This window comes from Trachinotus anak, unplaced genomic scaffold (genome assembly GCF_046630095.1).
Source record: "Trachinotus anak isolate AG129_WGS33_773 ecotype Australia unplaced genomic scaffold, CSIRO_AGI_Tana_v1 ptg000039l, whole genome shotgun sequence".
NCBI lineage: Eukaryota > Metazoa > Chordata > Actinopteri > Carangiformes > Carangidae > Trachinotus > Trachinotus anak.
Genome location: NW_027273890.1, coordinates 3,839,623 through 3,867,423, shown reverse-complemented (window position 1 = coordinate 3,867,423; position 27,801 = coordinate 3,839,623). Strand labels below are relative to the sequence as shown.

The 27,801-nt window shown below is 40.2% G+C and overlaps 1 protein-coding gene across 2 annotated transcripts in view; it reads right to left on the bottom strand.

The window, feature by feature from the left end:
* LOC139614923 (inactive dipeptidyl peptidase 10-like) overlaps positions 1 to 27,801 on the bottom strand; it is a 183,723-nt gene that overhangs the window by 9,337 nt on the left and 146,585 nt on the right. For both annotated transcript variants that reach the window (XM_071472608.1, XM_071472609.1), the window contains exons 6-17: positions 21,608 to 21,660; positions 18,975 to 19,056; positions 15,645 to 15,765; positions 14,133 to 14,287; positions 13,012 to 13,109; positions 11,129 to 11,252; positions 8,969 to 9,007; positions 6,396 to 6,503; positions 5,183 to 5,274; positions 4,330 to 4,377; positions 3,754 to 3,875; positions 1,083 to 1,127 (exon numbers count right to left, since the gene is read on the bottom strand). In XM_071472608.1, the coding sequence (XP_071328709.1) occupies positions 1,083 to 1,127; positions 3,754 to 3,875; positions 4,330 to 4,377; positions 5,183 to 5,274; positions 6,396 to 6,503; positions 8,969 to 9,007; positions 11,129 to 11,252; positions 13,012 to 13,109; positions 14,133 to 14,287; positions 15,645 to 15,765; positions 18,975 to 19,056; positions 21,608 to 21,660 (1,087 nt within the window). The remainder of the gene's footprint in view (positions 1 to 1,082; positions 1,128 to 3,753; positions 3,876 to 4,329; positions 4,378 to 5,182; positions 5,275 to 6,395; positions 6,504 to 8,968; positions 9,008 to 11,128; positions 11,253 to 13,011; positions 13,110 to 14,132; positions 14,288 to 15,644; positions 15,766 to 18,974; positions 19,057 to 21,607; positions 21,661 to 27,801) is intronic.

Below are 27,801 nucleotides of genomic sequence, written 5' to 3'. Positions count from 1 at the left end.
AGCTTTTTATTTATCTTACAGAACTGATCTTCTCATCTAACTTTCAGCAAGAAAGCAAGCAGCAGGAACAATCCTAAGCCACTTCTTCAGATTGTTGTCCCATCTCTTGGTGGTAGAAGAAACACATATGATCCTATTATCCTGTTTAAGGTGCATCACGCTCCCACATCAGAAACACACCTGTAGCATACTGCAAACTCTCACATGGAGTTCAGTGAAAAGAATGACTGGAAGCTGTGTCTGTATTTCACACAAGCTATTATTGGAAAAGGAATAAGGTGGATAACCAAGTAAACAGTGTCTTTTTAGCAAACTTTGGGACTGATGCAAACTCCTGTGACCATGGTGACAGCTATAAAAATGCACTGCAAGAATGAAAATTCCCACAAAGACCCTTAGACAACAGCAGCTTGTTCAGAGTGAGTTCCAGCACGAACTGAAATCTTTTCACCGGCTTCAAGCCTCGGATCAAAACACACACACACGTCTGACGTGCTTGAAGGATGAAAAACTAATTGGTCCCTTAGATGTTTAGGGTGCAGTCAGCTGATGCAGCTGCATTTAGCTACTGCGCTGCTCACAGATGGAACTTCCTGATGATGATTCAACAATTTTCCATAATGCGTCTTTATGTATTTACTTTTTTCTTTTCTTATTTAATACTTTTTGTGTTTCTAATTTGCAGAGTGCACAAAACTTAGTATTACATTTGTGTTTAGCAGGCAAATAAACCTGACTTCAACTGCTTGCTGCCAATGGTGTGTAGCAGAACAAATTGGTGATAGTCTTAAAGAGACAACATGTTTTCGTGCATGTTATATGGTTTGTATGGATAAATATAATTAATATAGGAACATATTTCAGTTCTTGTAATGTCTCATCATAGCCTTTTTTTTTTGGGGGGGGGGGGGCTTATTTTTTCATTGCTGGGTGAGCTGCACTATCTTGAAAGATGTTTGAAACCATGTCTTCCATTGAGTTCAGTGTCTTGGCTTTCTTTAAAAACTAGGGCACCCTGCAGACAGTGATTAAGATGGTCATCACATACCCATCTTTCCCACAAGACTAAATGGAGTCCTTACTTGAATTATTGAGGCTGTGTAAGATCACAGTAGGGGCTCCAGGACCTAAAAGGATAAAAAAAAGAAGCTTGTAAATACTTTAAACATGATCCGGTTTCTCTGTAATCATGATTGAAGGATTATGTGTGCTGTGTATAGATTTACAAATTAGCAAGTGAAATCTTTGGTGTTATTCAAACCAGAACAATAAAAGAACATTATGTGCCAGATCGCTCCCGTAAAGCAGTTACACAATTGTCAATTGCAGGCAGCCGTCCTGTTTCTTCGATTTTGCTTGTCACCTTCCCCAATTTACCTGCAACAATTAGGGGTTAAAGGTCACCCACACTGCCTCCCTAATAGCCTTAGACTGTCAAATTAAGCCAGTTCCTTTCGATGTCCTTTTGCAAAATACTTAGTCAGAGGTTAATAGGATGGCAGGTTCGCTCAAAAGCTGAGCTACGGATGAATGGCTCCCCTGGCAGCTGCAAACCTCCTCCACAAACACATTCCTCCTGCCTTACATTGTTTGCACTAACACACAAACTGCAGCTCTCACTTGGCATTTTATTTCTTTCACTTCTCTGTTGGTCAGTTGTATTAACTTTGACCTTTGCATTCTTGTGTTACGCAGTGAAATGGTTTCATTATGTGTATGTACCTGCCTGAAAACACAAAACCAATCAGAACCTTTTTACGAGTGGAATTAAAAGGCTTGTGTAGCTCTTGATGAAAACAGGTGTCAGGACAAGCTTGTTGGGGTTACATGAACTTGGCCCTCAGGAGACAATAAGCTCTCACCGTTATTTTTATTGCTTCTGGGAATAGAAACATTATTATTGTCCAATAAATCATCTCGCCAAAGCCCAAATGTTCCTGAGCATGAGGCGATCTCATCTGCTCAAAATAAATTGAAATCACAAACAGTATGAGGAGTTACACTCTATTAAATAAGCTAACTAATAAGGCTAGCTAAAAGTAATTATACACAATACAGTGGCTAATTGTTTTCATTTGATGCCTCTCATTTGGAACTGATGGGAGATAAATTTAAAGCCGAATAGATGGAGGGTGACAGATTACAGTAGGCAAACCCGACATCTGATCTCTGCTTAAAAAAAAACAGCCAACTTGATTAGGAAAATAAAACAACATAATTTTAATGCCAGTGGATGGATTTGAATCTGTGATCATCTGCAACGCTGCTTTCTTTAATTATTCCAATATTTTTTTAAATTTAGTGCACTCCACTGCTTAGATTATCACACAGGGCTCTTGATGGTGATACGGTCTATAAACAATATCACAATATTTTTAGGCTACATTGCGATACATGACATAAATCTCACTTCATAAAAGTGCAATTTAACCCTTTGATGCACAGAAAATTTGAAATTTACATGCAAAGAGGATTAAATCACAACCAAGTTAAAGTTGACCCTTAACAAAAACAGAGAAAGCAGGGGTGTGGCGATGTGGTGCAATCATATATTGCAGGTGATCTCACTTGTGATCTACTCATAAGATTAATCATACAGATCAAGTCATTAAAAGGTGCTAAATTCAAAAACTTAATTCTAAAAATTCAATTGCCACTAACCAGACATTTGTTCATTTTTGAACAGCTAGCCCACTAACTGCAGCTGGAGACAGCACTCCTTGTTCTGCTCTGCAGCCTCTGTGAGTTTGCTGTAGCACCACATGTATCAGTTCTTCAACTGAGCAGAACAAGCGCCACTGTCACCAGCTGCAGTCCAAGACAGTGACAGTCCACCTGCGGGACCAGAGACCTGACTGCAGGGAAACATGAAGCAGGTGAGCTGGGCCAATGACTGAACTTTCAGATTAAAATACTTACATATAATGCCTCATAAATAAATAACAGCGCTGTTCAAACAAATACTCCTTATGGACTTAAAAAGTGTGATTGGTCGTGACAGAATTTGTAAAAATAAGCCTTGTGGGATAAGAGTAGCAGCAAGTATCAGTCAGGACTTTCACAATAAAATCAGAGCAGAAACAGGATGCAGAGATTTGTGTTTTTTCTGCATGGGTGGGGTGGGGGCATCTAATCTAATCTACAATGCAGTGACACTGGATTATATTACTGCAATTTTCCAAACTAAGTTAGAAAAGGCCGTTACTCAAAAGAAAGTCTAAAGAGTTAATTATTCAGAGAGACTTAGAGGACGGTACAGAGTTAGCAGTGTGCTGTTGTCAGTCAGATGATTCAAGAATTTGCTTGTTAATTTATTCTTAATGACTGAATGAACAAAGCATATTTGTCCAGTTGTACTATAAGTGATGTGGGGCAACTTGTCATTCCATTCTCATCATACACAGCTGCACTTTGTTAGCTTGTTAGCTGTAATAGGAAGCTGAGCAAAAAAATTGAGTCTGTTTGGATTTCAGTACTTCAGACTTTTGAAAAAGCAGGATTACAGGCTAATATATTAATATCTCTTAATATATAAATTAACAACAGGACAGCCTGGGTAGAGGTGGATCATCATCTACCATTGTATTGCAGCTGGTATCCTGCACCAAATTGAACAATAAAATCAAATCCTTGAACAATTCTATAAAATCCTTCTCATAATTATACCCCACAATTTTACTCCATTTCATTTGGACATGCTTCAGATTACAGACACAGCAGACACTGGAAGAGCCTTAAAATAGGATGACCTACCTTTACAGTGCAGGATGATGTGCTGGTTTGTGGGGCTGATGTCAGCATTGAAGTACAGACAGTTAGCTTTATTCAACTCGCATGTTAAACACCGTCGTGGGAACAGACCCACAGTTTTAACGCTGAGGAGAGAAGATATTAAATCAGGAAAGTAAGACAATGTGCAGAAAACTTTATCATCCTTAAGGGTAATGCTAGTTTTACTTTATGTTTGTATTATGGTAACAAAAAATCCCCTGAAGAGAGCAAGACCAACAATGAACCTAACCTGCTAACATGTATTACCTATGTAGACATTAAAGGCTGAGAGTTTTTTGGGATTCCTGTGGGACTCACCGTAGTCATCCTCTAATGTGCATCTACTGTATTCACTATAATTAACATGGTTGTTTTTAAAAACAGAGCAGTTATAATACAAACACCAGTTTAATCAGAATGTTTTGTGAGCGTCTTGAAAAGATGACATATCAAAAGTGACTTTTATTTAATTAAAACACCTGCATATACATTGAAAGAAGTGGATGCACAATGGCTGTCAACAGTGAGAGCTGTTTGATGACTAAGTGCAAAACAAACCTGAAAAGTTGTCGTCTTCGCGGTGAACCCTCTGTGCTGAGGAAATAACTGTCAACAGAAAACCAAAACAAGAACAGTAAGGTGATGTACTCATTTAAACACCAATTCTCATTATGTCTTTTGTCATGATGTCTCATATTTATATGCAAAACACACACTATTTTTCTATCCACACTATTCCACAATAAATTGAAGAGAAAAGGATGAGATTTGTGTGGTCTTCACTGGCTCGAATGACTCATCAGTGTATTGTGTTTGTTGTATGTTTTCTTAGTTTGTTAAAGGTCCCATATCTAACACCCTACCTACCCTACATCTACATCCCAAGGTAGATGTCCATGTGTTTGTGATTATAAAGCAGGTCTAGGTTCTATATTAATACTCTGAAAGTAACAAAGCCTCAGTCCACAGAGAAATGCATACAGTCTGTATTCAGAAACTGAGCCCTAAAACGAGCCATCAGGACTTCTGGAACTTTGTGATGTCACAACAAAGCAGTCACCACCCTCAGCCATGCCCCAAGCCCCGCCCACATAGACCCACAATCCAACCTTGCAGGATCTGGTTTAGCCAGATGTCTACCTGAAATGTGCTATATTTTTATTCAATCACTCAGAAAACAGTCAGCCAATCAGAGGAGAAGCTTTGAGCCTCTCCTCTGATTGGCTCAACACCCTGATGTTTCTAGACCTCCAGAGAGAAGCCTGAGAGAGGAGATGTAAAACTACACTGAGATGGTTTTTGGTTCTTAAAATCACAAATATATCTATCTCTTCTGCTATATATCTATAGCAGAAAAGTGTCAAATATGGGACGTTTAAAAAACGTTCTGTCTAGAACAGGTTAAACTCACAGGTTGTCAGTGTTCTCGTCATAGGCAATGATCCTGGTCACCTCCCAGTTTCCTGATGTGAGATGTCGGACTTCGTTTTGATCTGCTCTGAACTGAGAGAAACAGAAGAAGATGAGGATAAATAATTTATCTGAATGTCTTTGTCTAATAAATCTCTTTTTTTTTCTTCTGTATGCTCCGGTCTCATCTGTATATTGTACTGTATATTAGACACCATCCTTACCAGAGAAACAACAGCATTGGTCATTTACTGAAAGACTCGGGTCTATACATGTATAATGACTTCTGTGCATCCTGACAAGTCATGTGAATAATGACATTGTCAGGGCAAAGGTGGAAGTAACATTACTGTGTTACTGTGCAAAACCTTTTAAGAGATTTTCATGCTGAAAGTGAAGCGATTAATAAGATGTGATTACAGATAAAGTTGATGGAAAAAATGCAAGTAATTGCAAATTATTACAAAAAAAGTTGCTTCTCGAGAGGCTTTATGACTCAACACATGGACAGCTATGGTGCCAGACGGTACTTTGGTTGTTTGGGGCAAATTAACATAGACTGGAAAAACACTCAAAATGAACACACCTTAAGGGAAGAGGCCGGGTGGATGGTTGGGTCATTAAGCGAACAACGACAGTATAACAATTGATTCAAATCAGAGGAACTTCCAGAGATTTGCTTCTTACTGAGGCTAGTTGGGCACTTCATTATTTATTGGTAGAGTTATGGAATTCATGGTTAATAGAAAGTGTGGACCAGTGTGTGTTTCGAAGTACCATGTGCCTAATACAGACTTCTAATGATTCAAATGTACTGCATGCTAACAAGAGGAAGTTTTAAGCAGTGACGGCTACAGCACGTGACCTGGATTCTATCGCAACACTTCCTACCGTTGCAGCCCAACTGTCTATGATGGCAAACCAGTTGTTCTCCTGTGGAAGACAGTAGGGCTGCACTGGTGGAAAATAGTAGAAACCCTCCCTCTGCTAATTTCCGGATTAGGCTGGAGGAAGGTGGAGTCAGGCACTGCCAAGATGGCGACAGTGGAGGAGGTCACTGAGCTTCAAAAATGCTCTTCAGAAACCTGAGAGTGACGTCTGAGAGGCTACGTCCATCTTTATTCACAGTCTATGATCCTGAAGAATGAAGGGTGTAACTATATCCATACACTGCATCAACATAAAGGTAAGTTGATAATAAATTGGACCTTTACCTGTGTGGTGAACATGGCGATGTGATGAAACTCTCCACGCCCTCCTTGTTTGACCGGAACTGTCAGGAAGAACCTGTTGCCGTCTTTGGAGAACACTGGTTCTTGGTTCTGCAAGAAGCAAAGATGAATCAACCTAACAGCATCTATCACCTATCAACATGTTCCTTTCTGAAGCCTGGACATAAACACTGGACAAAAATCTAATTTCTGTTGATTCATTGTAAAAAAAGGTTTGAAGCATGATTGTGCATATCCTGTTTTCTGTGGCTTCCATTAAATTAACTGTTGATGTCAACTGCATGAACAAGAAAATAAAGATGATGATGATGAGATGTACCAATGGCCTCCACATTCAGACCACTTTTTCAGCCTGAAAGTAGTAATCTGCAACAATTTAATATGAATATATATCCATCCTGCTGCTGGTTGAACGTGTGAACCCTTTTCCAGGAAGGGAAATGGGTAGTTAGCATGACCAGCAGGGAAACAACAGCTCTGTGTGCACTGCCTGAAACTCAAACTAAAAGTAACAGTGCATTTATGCAAGTGCTGTACTTGACACAGCAGAGCACTCACTGGCTTCACACATGAACACCATCTGCGACTGGATTTGGGTTTAAATTTTATAATAGCAAACAATCTGGAGACATGGTATTTGAAAGACAGGAGTTTTTGCCCAGTAAGTACAGTTTAATCAAAAGAGCCCATTAGTTGCATTATAAGAAATGTAGGATCTAGTGTTTTAGGAGCTTGACACATATGAGACTAAAAGTCTCGCCATCAATGGTGCATACATTTTGACCAGTCTTTTTGAAATGTGTTTCCTGTTAGAACCCAAACCAATCCAGGTGCAGGATTGATTTGCTTTAATTTGGGTTTAAAAGTTTGGGCATCGCTGAACAAATCCATGTTTGATTTGATGTTGCATTGAATAGAAGTAAATACAACTCCTGCAGCAAATAGATGTTAAAAATGAGCCTGTAAAGATTATTGTGGCATATGAAAAAGGTCGGGGAGACTGGAGACACTGAGCCTCAGCTCAGGTTTCTTGAAGTAGTTCATTGTGGATTTTGAGGTCTGCTTCAGATGGGTCCTGTGCCGCTGGCAGCCTCACAACCCCAGAGCAGAATATTTCCACCCATATGTTTAACAGTTGGCAAGGTGTTCTTTTTCTTCTCCAAACACACCTTTGATGAGCTCAGTTTTAACTCCATCTGTCCACAGCACTTGTTTCCAAAGCGACCGGATGTCACCTTGCATAGTTCAGACGGCACTGACTTTTGTGATGAGGTCGGGAGTGAGGTTTCCACATGATGACTCTTTCATGTAGACTTTGTTTGTGCAACAACGCTGCACAGTGGAATTGTGGGTCAGCACTCCTGTATCTGTTAAAACTGCAGGTCCTTTTATAGACATATCGGTGCTTTACTGTGCCTCCTGCCCAGCAGATGTGCAGTTTCAACTTGCCCCCCCCCCCACCCCCCACCCCCCCCAGTCAAATTTTGAATGCCTTTTACTTTTTACTTTAATAACTTTCCCTTTTCCACCACTGAACTTTTTCCAACAGAAATTCTTTGAACGAGAAATCTCTGGCAAAGTGAAGGAGAGACAATCTTAGTTAACCTCGTCAGATGTATTAAACACAGCCAAATAAGCAGATGTGTGTTGAGTCAGTGCTTAACTCAATAGTTCAAGTTTAAAGTTGTGTAATGACACTGAGGAAACACATTCTGTCTCAGATGGAGAGAGTCTACCCAGAATGAGCCTTTAGCATTTTCAAGGAAACTGTCAAAGGCTTATGTGGTGATCTTACATAAAAACACATTTGCAGAGGCTCTCTCTGCACTGACACAACCTCACAGCCGGCAAATGAGAATCTCACAGTTTACCACCTTAACAAATACAAGCAGCTTTGCATGCCAAGATCGTCAAGTGGTTAAATTACCCACAGCTACAGCCAAACATGTACGGCTGCAGGGCTATATGATCAAGTCCTGTTATGAACTGTCTCTTGCCTGCCTCCGTCTCTGGGTAAATAAAACAAGCTAAAGCCGAGAGCAGACTGTGCTCGCTCATCTAAACACAGCCAAAATGATTGAGTTCCTTTCTGAACTTCAGATAATATTTCACCACATCTACATGGAACTAGTGGTACAGTGCTCTGCTTCAGCCTTGTTAGCTTTTATCTGACAGCACCATGCCCCTGGCTCTGCTGGAACAAAGAGGCTGATGTCAAATGAGTAAACTGTACAGTGCAGTCACGCTTTGCAGAAGTCCATCATGACAAGACAGTAATTTAAAGATTTTCCTACAGTGAAAACACCATAAAAAGCTAAATGTGAGCTGTAATTTTGCAAATTCTTTCGATGGATTATACAAATTTTATAAAATGCTGTGTCTTTGATTTTAAACCTCTTGTATACACAAAACACACGTATGAAAACATGATGACAGTGTCCTTTATGTCATCTCAGTTTGAATGATGTCGAGTTGGAGCTGTCCTGAAGTGAAATTACAGCACTGGATCACACGCTTTTAAAAATGTTGAGTAGAGAATGCAGAGAGAAGTTTACCTGCTTGGAGAGCCAGAGCTCGGAGCTTTCCTCATGTCTCTGAAAAAGATGTCAGAGCAAAATGTCACCAAAGCCATCGAAATCCTCTCATCGTGCTGCTTTTGACACAGGTTTGAAAAGTGTGAACAGTGGAGCAGCAGTATAATCACACTGTATCTCAAAATGAGGTTTCTTTTATGTCAACAATTCGAGTGGAAAAGTGTTTTATTTGTTTCATATTTTTTTCACACTTTGGTGAAATGTTTTCCAGACAGAATCATCTGTCACATAATGGACTCCTTATTTTGCTGTTTAGTTTAACACGTCACCGGGGACACCACTCGTGGTCTGGGCCCTCATTTCAACCCAATATGCATGAGCCGGAGCCAGAGTTTTGGCAGGGGATTCTGGATGCTGCGTCCAGGCCCGAGCTAAGCTGCCTCTTGGCTGGGTGGCGTGTTTGTTCCTGCAAATCACACCAAATCAGGATCCACAGCACTGGAGAGCAGCCTGTTGAGTCCCTCGGTTCAACCGCAGGGTTAACACAACTCCGTGGCGTCCAAATACGGAGACAATATGGAGGGATTTAGCTCCAGCAGATGTGCTGCGATTTCACCAACGTAATTAATAGTTGAACAGACACAACAGTTAAGGTCTAACTCAAACCCCTCAAACCCTTTCCTCTTGTAAAAGTGAATTGTCATTCTGTTTAAATATAGAACTAATTAAGAATAAATATATCCTCTGTTGCTTTGCAGAGTATGTTTTCCTATAGTGACCATCATGGATAATGAAGTGGATGCTGTTTCTTTATCTCTCTCTCTCTATATATATATAAAAAATACATACATATATATATATATATATATATATATGTGTGTATGTATTTTTTCTATGTATATTATATTTTTTATAAGTTTGAAGCATTTATGTTTCTTTTAGTGGTGCCCAAAAAATTGTATTATAAAGGGAAAAAAAATCACCTGTTTTCACAAATGAAAAAAAAAAAAAACCCAAAACAAATACTTGTCTTTCTGGGCTTTTGTACTTTAGTCTCCATTTTTGAGCATAATAAATGTTTGTGGCCAACATGTGCATATTTAAGATTTATTTTTTCCAAGGTTATTGTTTCAAAATAAATGACTTTGAATCAAGTCAGTCAGAGACTGAATTTTGGTTACGCTGGGTTATTAGCAAGCATCTGTCATCATTTCAGGAAAATCCATGGTCGCTGGGTTGAATTGAGAAAACTGTGTTTGTTTATTTTCTGTGTGGAATTAAGGAGTGGCAAAACTGTAAGTAAATATGTGCAGTGTGAGAATGGAAAGGTTAACAGGCGTAGCAGAAGTAACTGAAGGGGACGGGGCTTAGCGGACAGTCGATTTAAATCAATAACTACTGAGAGGGGGAAAAAGCTCTCCACGCCAGCGAGACACAGCTCCACTGTGGACGCAAATCCCACTGCAGCAATTCTATAGAGAGACATTGATTTTGAAGCAAAGTTTTACAGTTTTAAATGCTGGTATGATGTGGCATTAAAACTGTGTTACACAGATTTAAAGAGTCAAATCATTTCACTGAAACCTAAATGTCTGTGTTTATCTCATACACATTTCCATGTATCTCAATATTTTAAAAAGCTGTGTAGCAGATAACACTCGTCTGCGTTACTGCTGAAGATGAATGAGAGCATCGCCAAAAAACTCAGAGTATCTGTACTTCATAAATAATAGATGCCACTATTTTTCACATCTTTACCTAGAACCTCTTCACAACAACAAAGCACTCGGTGGATATAAAGAGGGAATTGGTTTAAAGTGACTGTTGCTTATTAAAAAGTTTAAAGAAAATGAGTGCAGGGAACAAACCCAGTACAAAAGAGTTACCTTGGAAATCAAATCATATGTAATACCCGGCTTGATCACACACTGTATAAACCAAAGAGCTCTCCACCTAAGTTTGACAAACGCCGTTTGAGGTAAATGTGGAGAGTTGTGTTGAGGTACACGGGTAAGAAAACATCTATTCTCCCTCAATTTAATAAGTGAGTAGATTTGCTCATAAAAATACACAAGCAAGGAGAGTCACTTTTTTCCATTTTTTTAGTCTCCTTTACAACCCAAGGACACACACACACACACACACACACACACACACACTCACACCCCCACACACACGCACCGTGACGCAGGCCCCGGTGGTCGTGTCACACACGGTGAGGATGGAGATGTTCTGGGCCCGATTCAGCCACCTCACAGACGTCTTGGTCTTGCTGATCCACTTCACCATGGTCACATAATGGTCTCTATGAAATAAAAAAAACATTATTTATTTCAAGCTCTGTAAAATTACAGATTGTTACTATAGAAACCATTTTTAAATCGTAAGATGCATTTTTGGAGAGATGTGATGTGATGGTTGATCATGACAGGATGATGTTATCACATCCATGTGTCTCACAAGAGGAATTTAATGAGCAGTTCAGAAGTAATGGACTTGATTATATAAAAAAAAGCGGGGGCAAATGACTGACATTAAAAGTGAGAGTAGAAAAGTTTTTTGCAGTTGAGAACTGAACCGGAGTCAAGGGTGAAGTTAAATTCTCATTTTCCTGCTCCTGAAAACCAAATTACTTCAGTGTGAAGCTGCTGCTTTTCTTTTGTCATGTCTCTTCTGCCCGGTCCTTTCACGGCACAAGAGATGTCTGTGACTTTCTTTTTTGTGCACAAAGAACATCCTTTCTATGTTAAGACGCGGTGAACATTTCACAAATCTTTCTGCAGCAGAACTCAGTCTGGCATAATTGAGTCGGTTCAGTACAAGTCGTGCCAAGAGACAGTGGTGGCAGCAAGAAGTCCTGCTGACATGGAGTATATTTCCATATGAAGTCATTAACAGTTTTCAGATTGCGCCCCGGGCATAGAAAGATGAAATTTCATAAACTCTGACGGCTATAACGAAATCTCTAAAATATGTTAGATTGACAAATACAACTGGATTCATTATGAAATAACAATAGTGGTTTTACCTCACCTCATGCTGGGATGTGTTGTTTATCCTTCATTATATCATCTTTTAGCTGAACTGAACTGAAAACACAACTGCAACAACTGCAGTGCAGGAGCACAGCAGGCTGCAGGCTGCCACATTTCCCAATTAAAAGATGCCAAGTGTCTCGTGAGGAAAAATGACCATCTGAAGTTTAAAATGTCAAACAGATCCCTTGGGTGTCGCACAGCTACTGCTACTGGCACAAAGAGAGATCAGTCTACTGCAGCTCTGCTGTGCAAGGTTAAAAGCATCAGAATATTACCTGCTGGGCAGAACTGAATTACAAGCTACATGAATTTGGTCCTTTATATTCATTTTTGTTATAATAAAAATAAAAATAATACTTTATTTGTATAGCACTTATAGTCAAATGTAAGACATCCAAACAAATCTAATAAAATATCCAAACAAACCAAGGTGAAGTATAAATGAAATTTAAAAGACATCATGCAATAAAAGCTTTTTTGTAAAAATGTTTCTTAAGGAGTTTTATAAAAAGGGGAACTGACTCTGCAAGACTCTGGTAGGTCGCTCCAAAGTCTAGGGGCCCTGACAGCAAACAGCAGTCTCCTTTAGTTTTCAGTCTGGATTCTTTTTTTTGGCCATATGTATGAATGTGTGTGTCTGTGTCTGTGTCTGTGCGTGTGTGTATGCAGGCCTAGAGATAATCGGGTTGTTTTTTCAAAAATGTCTTCCTTTTTTGTGTATTTATGTTTTGTAATTGATTTCTCTTTATGTTCTTCTTATTATTATTATTATTTAGTAACTTTCCTTTGTTCCGTGTTTTTTTCTCAGTATGTTAGCACACTGAAGTATATATATATATATATATATATATATATATATATATATATATATACTTTGCATATGTTTCATCCCTCTAGTTACATCTAATTTTGTGTAGTATTCTGTGTTGTTACCTCCTTATATACACAATAAATAACTGACCACACAAAAAAGTGTTACAGCAGCTGATGCAAAAAGTCTGACAAACAAAGCACAGATCCTCTCACCGTAGTTTGAGCGTCTCTGGAGGCATGAGCTCCAGAGTGTGCGTCGGCCCATAGAGATTGACAACGTAGAGCTTCACCGCCGGGTTGGCTTGGCCGGCCTGTGTGCAGAGCCAAACAGTCCAGACGTGAGCCTCACATGACTGCAACGGCAAAACTCTTCCATCCAAAATGGCAGGATGAGTTATAACGAGCTGCCCCACGATGAAGCCATTTAAAAGGAATAATTGATTGAGAGCAGCCCTTTAAAAGCCCTTTAAACTCTTTAAAGTGCACACAGAGTTAGACAAGTATGCTTATGTATAAACACGATGCATTGCAGAAACACTTCACTGAACAAAAACAAAAAACAAAAAAAAAAGGCATTTGCATTCTGTCAGTCGTCTCATTTGAATGTTGTTGTGCCTACAAATCCAGAGGAAAAAACATCCCTCAGACGTTATGAGTCTGTTGAGATCAGTGCTGTATGATGATAAATGAATTCTGGGGGTTAATTTGTTATTCTGTGTAGTCATTTTCTCTTTGGCTCTGACTCACTCTACAGTACTTTGATTCTCTGAGCTTCCCGAACAGACCTCTGATGATGCACAGGCAGAGCCGTACAGAAAGACCTGCACAGAGAACAACAGGTGCTGCTTTCCATCAAAGATCGGCGAAGCTATTGTAGCAAGAAAACTGGGTGATGTGTGTGATCACTGTGATACACTGCATTCTGTTCAAGTGGCGTAATTAATTCTCTGCCTCTCTGACTGTGCACTGTCGCCCTATAAGAGTGAATGGTGGCGTCACAACACACACGCTCTGAGAGATGCTGTTTTTCTTTTAGCATACTGCTTTGAACACAACATGTTCATTAATGTTTTTTTTTTGTTTGGTTTTTTGTTACCTTGGAGCCAGGCTAGCTATTTTCCCCTCTCAGTCTTTATTCTAAGCTAGGCTAACCACTCTCTGACTCCAGGTCTGTGCTGGAACCACAGACATGAGAGCGATGTTTATTTTCTCTTCTTTCTCTCAAAATAAATGTAACAGTAAAGATGACAACAGACAGCTCGTACTTCATATCCGCTCTGTGAGTAGACAGTACAGTGACACCTACAGCATAGTTTCTAAATAATGCTGTTTACCTTGGGGTATGGGTACTGCCTGCCTCTGGGGTATGTCATGCCAGTGAAGCGAGGTAAAGCCATGTTGGGCACCAGGCTGTCGTTGAGAACCAGGAAGGCCAGCCTCTCTCCGTCAGGGGACCACCAGTGTGCCACATGGGTCTGAAGGATCTCCTCTGTGTGGAGGGAGACACAGAATGATCTATACTTTTCAGATCTGAGATCAATCTTGCACTTTAAGGATCAAAAAGCAAGTAACACAATTTAGGATCCGTCAACAGGCACTTAAAATCTACTTATAGCAGCTTTAAACCAGATTATACTTAAGCTGTATGTTGTTGTTTGTGTTTCAGTCTATTATTGATATTAACATTAACAAATCTAGATGATGTGAATACAAAAAGAAAAAGGATGAATGGTAATAACACCATCAGAAAGATCTGTGCTTTTTGTTAGCAGTGACTATTGGTAAAAAGATCAATTTTCTGAACTGTCTAATCATATCTTATACAGAGGCAAACCATCAGCAGAGAAAAACCAGGTAAATGTTTGGGGCCCCTAAGGGGTGATGGCCCCTCATATTGGCACATTTTGCAAAGACAACTACAAACCCCCCTTAAACCTCCCATAAATACACTATCCAGTTCACTGCTGTTACCCCAACCCCCACCCCCACGTGTGGCCCCAGATGATGTGTGGTGTAGATACTATTGCCTGCATGTGAGACGTTTAGGGGACATCTGTAAATAGTAACGTCTATTGATAGTCTTTGTGTGAGGTGTTTAGGAGATATCTTTAAATCGTAGCTCCTGCTGAATGTCTGCATGTGAGGCATTTAGGGGACATCTGTAAAATGTAGCGTCTGCCCATGGTGGTTTCATAAATGGTTTCTGCAACTGGCAATTTGCCTGGACCCTCCGAGTCTAGGATCACCACTGATACTGTACATGACTCTCATTTCAGTTGATGATGCTGATCTGAAAAACCAAACACACTGAAGTGGAACAAAATCTGCTCTAATAAAAGAGGTGGTGCAGTATATGACGTTCTAATTTGGGGTCAGTCCTCAATGACTGTTAAATTATTATACTTCACAAATTTAATTAAGAACAAAAAAGGGAACAAAGCAGACAAAACTGCAGTGCAGATATTGTGGTCGCTTGTCTTTTTTAAGATTTAAGGAAGATTTACATAATCTTCTTCTCTCCCGGGAGATGTGCCGAAGTGCCTAAGTGTATGCAGTGTATGTTCTTTTAAAGCACATAAAATGCCTTCACCCAGTGGGAGATCTAGATCGGTACCAGAACAAACATGAATATTTAATCACTGTCTTTTCTAAGGTAATGCTTCTAAACATGGGTATTTTCAGTTTAATGAGACAATATGTTAACACTTGGAAAATTAGGTTAGATATTATCATTATTTGCATCTCAGCTGTGATTAAAATCCACTGTGGAAAAGCAGTCGTTATCGGTTTGTCATTGGTTTCCTCAAATAGCCACCGGGAAAAGGTCTACAGTGCATGCTATGTACCTTCATAGAGCCAGTCAGCAATCCCATTGAAGATGACCCCCTCCTTCCCAGAGGACGTCAGCCTCAGGGAGTTACTCTTGACGTCAGATTGGTAGTAGATGTTGTTTTCAAATATGTAGATCTGTAGAGACAAAGCACACAGTCCCAACTTAAATCTCTCATGGTGCGGGAGAGGAATACTGAAATCCTGCAGCAGGAGACAAACTGGTGCACGTGGCTGTAAAGTTTTCAGAGATGAGTCCGATTTTGGGGGTTTGCACATCCACAGGATTAACAGCTATTATATTAAATACACACGATATTTGCTCAAGCACCCAAACTATTCTTTTTGAATTAAAAGGTGTAAGGCAGTGTTAAGTGATTAACGCCAATGTAGTGTAAAGTGTATTAGTGGAAGTAAACTTGTAACTCCTCCAAACACCTCAGCACTGACTTAAAATCCAAAAACCAGACTCCTCCACCTCTGGAGTTTCAAATCAGACAAAACTGGAAGTTCTGGAGTTGTAAAGAGCATCTTTCTTTCTTTGATTTCTAACCTTTTTGTAAATTAAAGCTGTTTGGAACAACACAGGAGGGTGGTACTTTTTATTAAGGATACAAGACGTGCAGCCTACATTTACTTTGCAACTTTCTTTTCTGATTGAAATAAAAAAAAAAGATTCAATATTTGTCCATGAAAAACTTTCCTGAGTTCTCAAACCCCATCTGAGAACAATAGAGGAAGTAGAGAGCAGCAGCACCGTCCACAATATGAACAGAGCTACCTTCACTTCCATGTAGAAGAAAAACAATGTTGAACTTATCTGACACATCAAACAAACACCAGAGACTCCATCTCTCAAAGTTACACAGACCAAAGTCTGTCTCGGATGGAAGCAGAATCTGTCTGAAAGAGCCAGAAAAGTGTGGCCTGATGTGATCTTAAATAAAAATTCATTAGCAAGGGGCCTCCCCCTGCACCGACACAGCCTCACAGTCAGCAGGGCCATCTGCTGTCTGCCTGCAAGGCATCGAGGCATCATCAGTGCAGAGGGCACTCTGAGGCTGTGCTAAAAGGTTCAGGGAAATGGTGATTTAACAGCAGAGCCACTTCAAATGCACCGTCTGCAAGAAGGAAGTTCTCCCCTACACTGGAGTGAAGATAATCAGACTTTTTTTTTTTGCTACAAGTTTGATCAAATTATAGAAGTTGGGAATGTTGTGGGGATCTCGGTGTTAGAAATTCAGAGGGCATCAATACAAAATGCACAGACTACACAGATTTGTGTAGTTTTCATGTGATATCACGATAAAGACAGTTATTGAGGTTTGTTGCATTTCCTGTAGATAACTTCACTTTAAATATAAACACTGTTAAAACCACAGGGTTTTACAAAAATTGTTTGGTGAACTGAAAGTCATTTCCTTCAAGTTACATTTGAACATTTCTGAATTAGCATCTGCTGAAGCTAATGTGGAAAACCACGACCTCAGCCTTCCCTTATGTTTTCTTAATGTCAACAAATCGGGTTAATCTTTGAGTAGATTCTAACTTCTCTCTCCAGACAGTAGCTCACCGCCCATTATTTCCCACTGAAGACATTATTCTATAACAGGCCAAAGATTAAGTGTCACTAATTTCCTGAAATATCTGAATGCAGGGGGGCTTCAGGTATAAGGTGTGCATTGGGTCCATATTTACATAGAGTGAGGAGAAGGACATCACTGCACATTGACAGAGGAAGGACTACTGGGGGCAGGGCCACACCGGAGCTCACTCTGATGTTTGTTAATCTACTAAAAACATCTACACGGTTAATGAGATCACAGACTCTACATTTAAAACCCACAAACATGGTATTTATCTCCATGATGCAGACTCTCTCAGGTGCACTGTCGATGGATGGTAAGTGCGTAGGACGGGGTCTGGACATGTAGGTCAGGTATTTTAATTGTATTTCATTGTTTTGTTATTGTTTTTAAAATTGATCTTTGAGCTTTTCTTTCATTTCACTGTGAAATTTAACTTTTGTGTTTATTGAGATTTTGAATGTTGAATTAGTCATTAGCAGGACCTGTTTGCTATGTAAGCAGAGACAAACAGACAAACACCAGTGGATTAGTTTGACACAGACGAGAAGAAAAGGTTCTGAAGAATCTATTTCCTGCGATTTCTAAGATGATGAGTTTATTCCCAGTGGACGTCAGAGACAAGGATCAGTCACGCTGAATGATGTCCATGTGTGTATCTTGCCTGTGCGTTTAGGTCTGACTGAGTTACGATGTCAAGCAGCTATAAAATATTTGACTCAGATTCACGTTGTGCAGTATCTTCACCCCCAGGAGGCCTTTGGCTCCACAGGCTGTGATTTCCCCATAGTTAAAAGGCTGTGCTAATAATAGTCTGATTACCTCTGTGAAATACCTCTGACTGCGGGTTACTGAAAATACAGGTGGATTAAAAAGATAAGAGCAGTCATTCTAGACAATGACGCATAATGATAATATTCACTATATGACCACAGTTATTTTTCACAGAATAATTCACAGATGATCAAAGCAGCTCAATGAAGCCATAATTAGAACTGCAGCGTAATGAGAACCGAGTGAAGTCATCATCAGACACCTCTAATTCATGATCTCTGTGTAACTTTCTGGCATCATCTTCGCTGTGAGAATTGACAGAATCACACAGCTCTCTTACAGCCTCTCTCACAAAAACACACGTCGTTCTTTCCAAAGATGCTCTTCTGGCTAATGATGCTGCGCGTGCCACTCGAGAGCTAAAAAGCCTCCACATCTGTCTCGCTCTCTCATCACCATAATGACTTCCTAATGGACTCCTGTTTGATTTATGCTTAAATATTCCACATTGAAATTTGCAAATATGGTCAAAGCAGCTTTACTCAGCTTCAGCCTTTTTAGGTGTCAAGAGGCAAGTGTAGATGAATAAGAAAGGTATGAAAAAGTGAGGCATTATGAGTGGAGTGGGCAGTTCTGAGAGACACATGCAGTAAAGGCAGAGACACTGTATCTCTTTATATGACACAACGTCCTCCACATCAATCAGCCACAGAGCCTTTAAAATACAGGCTCTTATTTTTCTGAAGAAAATTAGAATTAGATTTGTTGGACGTCAGATAAAGGCTGTGACTTCACTGATGTAATTACATAACTGTTATTCTTTAAAAATAACTTAATTACTGCAAGCTTCAGACACAGATAACCAAATGTATGAAACAGAAAGTGTAACACTTAATTGTCACTGACCCTGAAATGCAGTAAAATTAATTCAGGTGGTGCTATAAGTCAGGGTGAGTCTCTGACATGTTTTATTCACTGTGTTCTCACCAGCTGTTGGCCCTGCACCCCCCAGGCAGCATACTGCAGGACCGAGTTCACCACCTCAGGAGGGTCCAGCTCCCAGACCTCCCTGAAAAAGAAGACAACAAGTGATGTCATCAATAACATCCAGCGGAGGATTAAAATTGAAATAGTCCCTCTAGTATCAGGTTCTCAAGCTTCTTTGTAAATTGGATATTTTTATGATGTTTTATAGATAAACAGAGTAATCAAGAAAACGATTAATCAGTAATGACAACAGTTAATCTTCCTAAAGTAATCACAGAACTATGACTTCTAATTAGGGCTGCATATCAAACTTTGATGCTTTTATGGACCGACCTATCGAGAGCGAAGAATGCCTTTTCATTTGATACCTAAGAAGTATCTGGGTAGAGCTCATCTGCATCAATGAGCCAATCAGCATGCAGGATGCTTGGACCAAGATCTAATGATACTGATGATTGGCTGTTTGTAGCTTAATGGCTATTGTAATTACTTTTTGTTAAAATGGATTTGATAAAAGTATCGTTAAGAATCAGTTAAGAATCAGTATCAGTATTCAAACTTATGGAATGATACCTAGCACTACCTGTACCTAAACACAATAATGTCTTTGACAGTAAAACTGGCTCAAATCCACGATTCATATTGAAATGAAGTGAAGAGCAGAGTGTGGAGGCGAAAACAATATGGAGGGAAAAAAAAGTTTAAATGGTTTGAACAGTTTCTTCCTTTGTGATCACACGTTATGCATCAGTTTCTCTTGGTTCAATCACAATGAGGCTCAAATTCAAATGAGCACAAGGCAGCAACAGACCCACAGCCTGGTGACTGAGATAAACAGAGAAAGGCACAGTGGTGTCCAAACAGCACAATATCTGAAGAGTTCAGCACTGAACTTCACAGAGTAACACTCATGTTTGCAAAGGCAAAAATAAAGTTTGAATCCTCTCTGACTAGTGACGGGAACCCTGCTGGTCCCAGTGACTGACTGGATCCAGCTGATCTACTGATGGTCTCCAACCTTTATCTCAGCCAAACATGAGGTTACTTAACAGTGATGTTTTCAGTTCATCAGCCCTGTGAACCAGAACCGTGTCATCAGATGAAGCTGCACTGACCTACATGTAGGTTCGATGTGGAAAATTAAAACAGTGGAGATACAGAAAGTGACCAACATACAGTCTGTTTAACTAATGTTATGTTAGAAACTGTGAAATTCCTCAGTTGAAGTCATCGTAGAGATTGCTCTGAGTCCTGCTGATGATGGAGAAGGTGTTTGACGGGGCAGACATGTTATTTCTTTAATTCCATATATTAGATGAATTAAACTCTGATTTAAAAATGGATTTGCATCATCCGATATGGGACTACGTTACTAGATGCTGTGGAGAAGCTGAGAGGGGCCTGTGCTCTGATTTATGCTGTAAATATTTGCATACCTGAACACAAAACTGCTATTCACACACAAAACAGGGAGGATGCTGTTGGTTGACACCCTGCACAGACTAATCACAGCTCTGCAGCCTCAGGAACAGAAAAAATCTCATCCTCTCCTAGAGGTGGTGACATAACTGACTGGATTCTTCCTGGTTGTCCTGGTTCCTCTGACTGATTACATTTGATATCTGTGCTCCGTTGTTCCTGATGTGATTATAGTGCATGAGGTGTGGCACTGTGAAAAAATGAGCCCACGGATCGTCTGTGCAGCAGCTTGTTATGACCCATAGTTACGTTTCGTTGCTAGGCGACACCTAGTGGCTGTAGTAATTACGACAGGAGCAGAGGAGGAAATCTGGTGATGCAGTAAGAGCTACAAAGTCTGCATCAGGAGGAGGTCAAGGTGGAGGTCAACAAAACACAGGAGTTTCACACACACACACACACACACACACACACACACACACACACTCTGCATATTTATATTTGTTGCCATGACAACCAAGGTCTGGGATGCCTGGCCCTGTGAGTTATATTGGAACAAATGATCTGTATGTTCGCTCAGGTTGGAGGACTAGTTGGAGGACTGGTTGGAGGACTGGTTGGAGGACTGGAGGACTGGTTGGAGGCATTTGGCTGTGGCACCTCCGCCTCTTGGATCCATTGTTCAACAGAGTTCACATCCTGCTCAGCCAATGATCCAATGACAACTGTACAACTGCACACCTATTCTAGGTTGACTCTGTTGCTTTTGCCTTATGTCTGTTGTGTGTTTTTTTGACTCTGACAGCATTGAAACATTGGTCTGTTTGCATTGTTAAACGCTGTGAATCAATTACTGTGCTCCAGCCCATTTTTCCTGTGCTGTCTACATTCAGCTGTACACTGCTGGAACATGTCCAGAGAATCCTTTTTCTACAGGACCGCCAAATTTAAATAATGTTAGTCAGTCCCTGAACATGTGGAGCCCTTAGGCTGCAGCTTGGGTCCACCTGTGCAGACAAACAGAGAACCACCTGCCTTTTCCTTCCTGCATGGCACAACAAGTAAGTTGATCATTAAATACTATTGTCACACTAGGTTTTACTGATAATATCACTGCAGTTCGTTTTTGCAGAACAGGGTGGATCAGTTATTTTTTCACTGATGTCAGAGCTTTTTACCTCACAGCGGCTGCTGAGGGAGACATAAACACTCACCGTGTATGAATGTTGTAGATGCTGTAGGAGGCCATGTAGGAGTGACGGTAAACCTGCAGCGAAATACAGACAGAGAGAGAGATTAAAAGATGACTGTCTGAAACATTAAGGAGAGGAGCAGCAGAGCCACAGATAATGACATCACGACAAAAACCGAGAAGGAGGCATCAAACAAAGCAGACTGATGGCTGCTCTCTGTGATAGAATCTGTAGACAATGCAATTTGCATGGGTGACAGCTGTAGGACGAGACATTTTAATTCCATCTGAGAAACCCATCATTGTCTAGTGCCTCTGTGCTGAAAGCTCGGGAGAGAGAGCGAGAGAGAGAGAGAGAGAGGGAGACAGAGGGGTGCATGTAAAGCTGTCTGAGCCCCCCCACCCCCCTCCCCTGGAGAAGCTGTGCCTGACATGATAATAGACCTCTGACCGTGGCGGCTGATCAGGCACAGGAATGGGTCATATTTTGCATTTCATCATGAAGATGACACTTATGAATTCAGCTCTGACACCAAGCAGTGGAATCTATGACGACAGGCAACTCTGACACCCAACTCACCACTGCTGACACAAAGACTCGCTGATAGACTTGATTCATTTCTATTTACACTTTGTCCTCAATAGAATTGAATCAAATTTAAATAAAATTTAAAGGTAACTGCAGACAGACAGACAGACAGACAGACAGACAGATAGATAGATAGATAGATAGATAGATAGACAGATACCGTTCTAGTCTATCCTATTGTTTTCTGTTCTATTCTATCATCACGTCCTATCCTATTCTATTCTAGTGTACTGTAATCTGTTCTATCCTATTCTGTTCTGTTCTATACTATTCTACTGTAATCTGTTCTATTCTATTTTATTCCATTCTATTCTATCATGTCCTGTTCTGTTTTATTCTATTCTACTCTATTCTGTTCCATTCTGTTCTATTCTGTTCTATCATAATGTATTCTGTTCTATTCTATTCTGTCTATCCTATTCTTTTCTATTCTATTATACTATATTCTATTCTATCCTGTTCCATTCTATTCTATCCTATCCTAATAATAATGCAGACACATAAGGATGGTAGACATGGATGCACAGATGTGCAGGCTACATATTGACAGATGGACGTAGCAGTGCCCTGACAGATATGCACAGAAACAGTTCAGCTCTTCTCCGATGTAACCTGACCTAGAGAAGCAGGTGTAGCCCACCGTGGACAAAAAGAGAAAAGAGCCCTTATTCTCAGGGCTATCAGCAGCTTTTCATTTTTTATCAAGGATGTTATAGCAAGAGGTATTACACACCCCAATGGCACAAATGAGAGCTTCGAGTGCTCCCTGCTACACCTCGAGGAGGCAAGCCAGAGGCTAAAAGTGCTCTACATCATCTTGGAAGGTGTTGTCCGAGATGGAGTTCATTTTGGACCATTCCTTCAGGCTGCCTGTCCCTACAGAGGCCAAGCCTTTCTATTTTTTCCCTCTTCTTTTTACAAGTGTGTTATGCCTGCTGGTGTGCTTGCTTCCCAGCACAGACCAGCAAGAACATGACTTGACTTCCACAGAGTTTGTCACATTTCTTATCAAGGATACTTTCACTGTCAGACACACTTTGTCTAAGCAAACAGGAACAGAGAAGGAGCCAACCTAAATTTTTATTTCATCATATTCTTTTTCAGTACAGTGATCATGCTATCATTGACAGTATCCATGTTTTGCTGTAGACATTGTTTGAGAAACTGTATTTGGGTTTGTGAAACACAGTGTGTCACATTGTGTTGGAAACTGGTTAATCATGAAGTTATTATCATAATTAATTGTAATATATCGTAATATTAGTTCATTTATCTTATTCAAGTGAAAGTATACTGAACTGTCATGTCACATATGTCATTGTCATGTTATGTCAATATAAAGCCAGCAGCAGGATGTGGCGGTTTTTGCAGACAGGGCTCATTGTGTGGCAGGAACCTGAAACCATATAGCAGTGTGACATCACTGCGGTAAAAACTGCTTTTCAGCCGAGTTGTGTGGGCATGCAGAGGGGTGAGATGCTGGGGCACAGGGTGGGTCGGAGCTGCAGATTTTTATGGTTTTGCAGCCACAGCAGATTCTATGGATTTCTTCCAAAGTAAGGATCTGTGAGCTGATGATCGTCTGCACTGCTTTGATGATTCGCTGGAGGGCCTTCCTGTTCTCAGAGGTGCAGCCAGGGTACCATGTAGTGATTTAGTGATGCCCTTATAATGGACTCAATGGTGGACCTGTGGAAGATTACCACCATCTGTTGTGGGAGTTGTGCTTTCTCCTGGCTCCTCAGGAGGTGAATCCTCTGCAGATCTTTCTTGATCATTGCTGTTATGTTGATGGTCCATGAAAGGTCATGGCTGATGTGGACTCAGAGGAACCTGAAGCTCTGAAAAGCCTCCACTCTTTCTACATCAGTGCAGAGGGATGGTGGCCTTTGTGTTTCCTTCCCCTGAAGTCCAAGACTAGCTCCTTTGTTTTCTTTGGTTTGAGAGGTTATTGTCCCAGCTCTCTTCTCTATTGGCTGACTCGTTGTTGTTGTTGTTCACAGTGGTGTCATCTGCAAACTTGATTATGATGTTAGCATGAGTGTAGGAGGGGGGTCAGCACACAGCCCTGGGGTGCTCCAGTGTTGGGTATTGTGGGGGAGGGGGGTGTTCACCCATGCACAGTGTTTGTAGTCTGTTAGTAAGAAAGTCTCGAATCCAGGGCTGTTTGGTTTAATTTCTTTAATTTAGCACAGCGGTTCCCATTCTTTTCGGAATCATGGCCAACTGAAAATCTCAAAAATGTTGGCGGCTCACAACCAACTCCACAATAGAAAGGCCAAACAATGTCACAGAGCACTTTTTTAAATTCATTGACAGCAACTGAACATTCAGGACTGAACTGAAAGCAGGTGAAGCTCGATTTTTCTTTTTTGTTTGACGGGGCAATCTCTCGTTGATTCACCATCTGTCTTTTGACTCTTTCCTTTTAATTCTTCCTGTTGCTAACCAGCTATCCATTTTCATACTCCAGTTTTTGCCATGGATGTGATCTTTTAGCGCACAATTAGACTGAGATAGGAAACAAGTGCATGATGTGGTCCAGCGGCAACAATGTAAATGTTCCCATCATCAGCGTATCACAGTGGTAGGTCTTAATAAGAAAAGACATTTAAAAACATCACTTCATATGATATTGTTATATTTACATGTTTCACCAAAATTGGACTGTTTTGCCAGAGGTTTGTCTGCCCACTTGCAATACCTTCACGGCCCACAGGTTGGGAACCACTGGTCTAGAATGAATGCTAGCTCGTCTACCCCACTTCTGCTTCCTCCCTTGCCTCTGCCTGCAATGTCTTCTTGCCTGGGTGGTGAACCAGACAGGCTCTGATGTGTGGAGTAGCAATAAAACCATTACTCCAATAATCAGCATTCCTTGCAGACTGTTGTGTGAGCTAGTCCAGACTGAATAAATGTAGTATAAGTGAGGATACTATAAGTGAAACAAAGAAAAGGAATAGATGCCAGATCTAGCTCCAGGCCGCTGTGGCCATGCAAGCCGCCATCTTGTCTGAGTTTCCCTCAGGCGTTGGTGGAAATCCAAACAGAATTAAAAGGAAAGTGAATATTGGACTTTTTATACTTTTCAGGTACATAACAAAAATTCTAATTTTGCTCTCTATCTGCTGAATGTCCAAAAATCCAGCTACTGCAGGTTGTAGGAGTGTTGTAGAAGTAACTACAGCATGCTGCAGCTCCCATAAATGTGAAATATTTAATATGATACCGGGTTTATGTTCCAGTGTGACTGAAATCTAACCTCTACAGGGATCAGACTGTATTACTATCATTTTCTCCAAAGCACATTCAAAGAAACAAAACAGTTAATGAGGCTTAGGGCAGTTATAAAGACATTATACCAAGACAACAATGAGGCTCTGGATTCCAGCCTAAGCACCCATGCACAGCCCATTGCAATAAGGTGGATCATCAATAATACAGACTCATGCTCATACTGAAAGTGAATTACTGTTTAGAGAGAAGAGGAGGTTTCACTGAGCTCCAAGTGACTCATATTGACTTTATGCAGAGTGTGCGAATACTGAATGCACTGCAGTTGACACAGGGGTTGAGTGTGCTCAATATAAATTTGTAGGTGTTATAACAAATATGTCTCTGTCTTGTGGAGAACTATGCCTGGGGAGTAAAAACTGATTCCCCAAGGTGCTCTTGAAGCACTTCTCAAACTCCGACATGCTGAAACTCCCTAATTTTCTGCCATGAATTATAGAAAACCCCTGCACATGCCCCACTGAGCCCTCAAAATGAACTTCTTAGCAACAGGCCATTAAATTAGAGCTGATATTGGTAAAGTGACCTTTGCTGCAGGCTTGATGATAAAACAAAAAAAAGACCGTGACATTTTCACCACTCACATTCAACAGAGAAGAAGAAGAAGATGAATATAATGTCCTAAACTCAAAGCATGGGAGCAATATGAAGAACAAATTTACATGAGAAGGTTGAACTTTAGATCCATAGTGACCACCTCTGTTAATATCAAAACTGGGCTCAATGTTTTATAGCATTTTATCAAATTCAAATCCTTGACAGAATCTTCTCTGAGCTAAGTTTCAACGTTTACCTGCAAAGTTAACGATACATTTAACTTGAGGTTTAATTTTGATCTGTAATCACCTCTAGGTTTTAGTAGCAGCCTAACTGACATCTAACACCTGTGGATACAACCTGGAAATGGGATTAACACTATTAGATATGGAAAGGTGATTAAATTAAGTCACTTGTCCCTGCCCTCATGGTTTCAGTTAATACGTTAGAGGACGTTTGTAATCATGGTGACAATAATAAATGTGGTTAAGGTTGAAGAACTTGTCATTAGTTACTATGTCAACTAGAGGTTGCCTGTTAAACATAACTGTGACTTCTGCGGTCAAGCTCTGAAATGTACGTAATACAGATGGATCATTTTTCTGAAGAAGCCACACCTCTGTTAAGAGTCTGCTTGTGACTGCAGAGTGGAGTTTCTCTACCCTCTGAAATGATCTTTGGCAGAGACACATGGCTTGCAGAGAGCAGGATATAGCTAAATTAGCTCAAGGTGATCATATATTTTTCTTTCATTTGATTCCAAATGAAACCATCTATTGGAACCAAGCTCGAAGGACAATCCTGTTTTATTTACTATCCTGCTTAACATAGCACCTATTTTTAAATGACAGTGAAGTTATTTTGACACTTTGCCAGTTGTGATGAAAAATAAAATAATAAAATTTACTTGCTTCTTGTTATTCTATTAACTATAAAACCAGTAACTCGATGCTGAATCTTTAATCTTTCACTGAAATACTTTCTGAAAACACTTCTCCCCTGGGGTTTACTCTCCATATAAGAATACTAATCCTCCATGGCACTTATTTAGAATTTGAACACTTGATGATTTTAACAAAGTTAAACAATGATCAATGTGTTAGCATTAAAAAAAACTACAGCCGCAGTGATGTTCACCGAACATAAACGTGACTGGTTCTGCTTTATTCTTCCTCATCCTTTTCTCTGCTTTGGGATTATCTCTGAAAAAAGGCAAATTAAGAAAGTGAGCTACTGCTCCAGCCAAATGGAAACTGACATGGTAATTCTCAGCTGCAATTTTATGCTGAGACCATTCAACAAGCCTCAGTCTGTCAGGTTGGTGACATTCCTAGGGCTTGTGGGAAATGGTACGAGATCTGAAAATGAGATGGAGCAAAATCTGCAGTTATCTCTCTGTGGAAGAAAGGTCTTCCAAATTTCAGTCAAATCTAATTTCAGCGGAGTTGTAGCTAGATCCACTTTTCTTACATTTTGCTATGAGGGAATTGCTTCATCACCAGTGAAAAATATTATATCATTTTAAAATAGATTACCATTATTAAACTTTCTTATTAAAGATAAATGTTTTCTCAAACAGAACCCAAAGATCTGGTTTCCCCTCAGCTCTCGACAAACAAGACCTTCACAGTACGTGCACTCCCAGGAGATATCATTGTACCACATACAACTATAACGTCTTCTGAGCAGCACAAAAAGGAAAAAAAAGAGAAAAACAGCACAGACACAGAATGTCTTGTGAAGGTCACCACAGAAGAAGTGTAACTGAGTCTCCTCCTCCCGTGCTCAGCATCAGC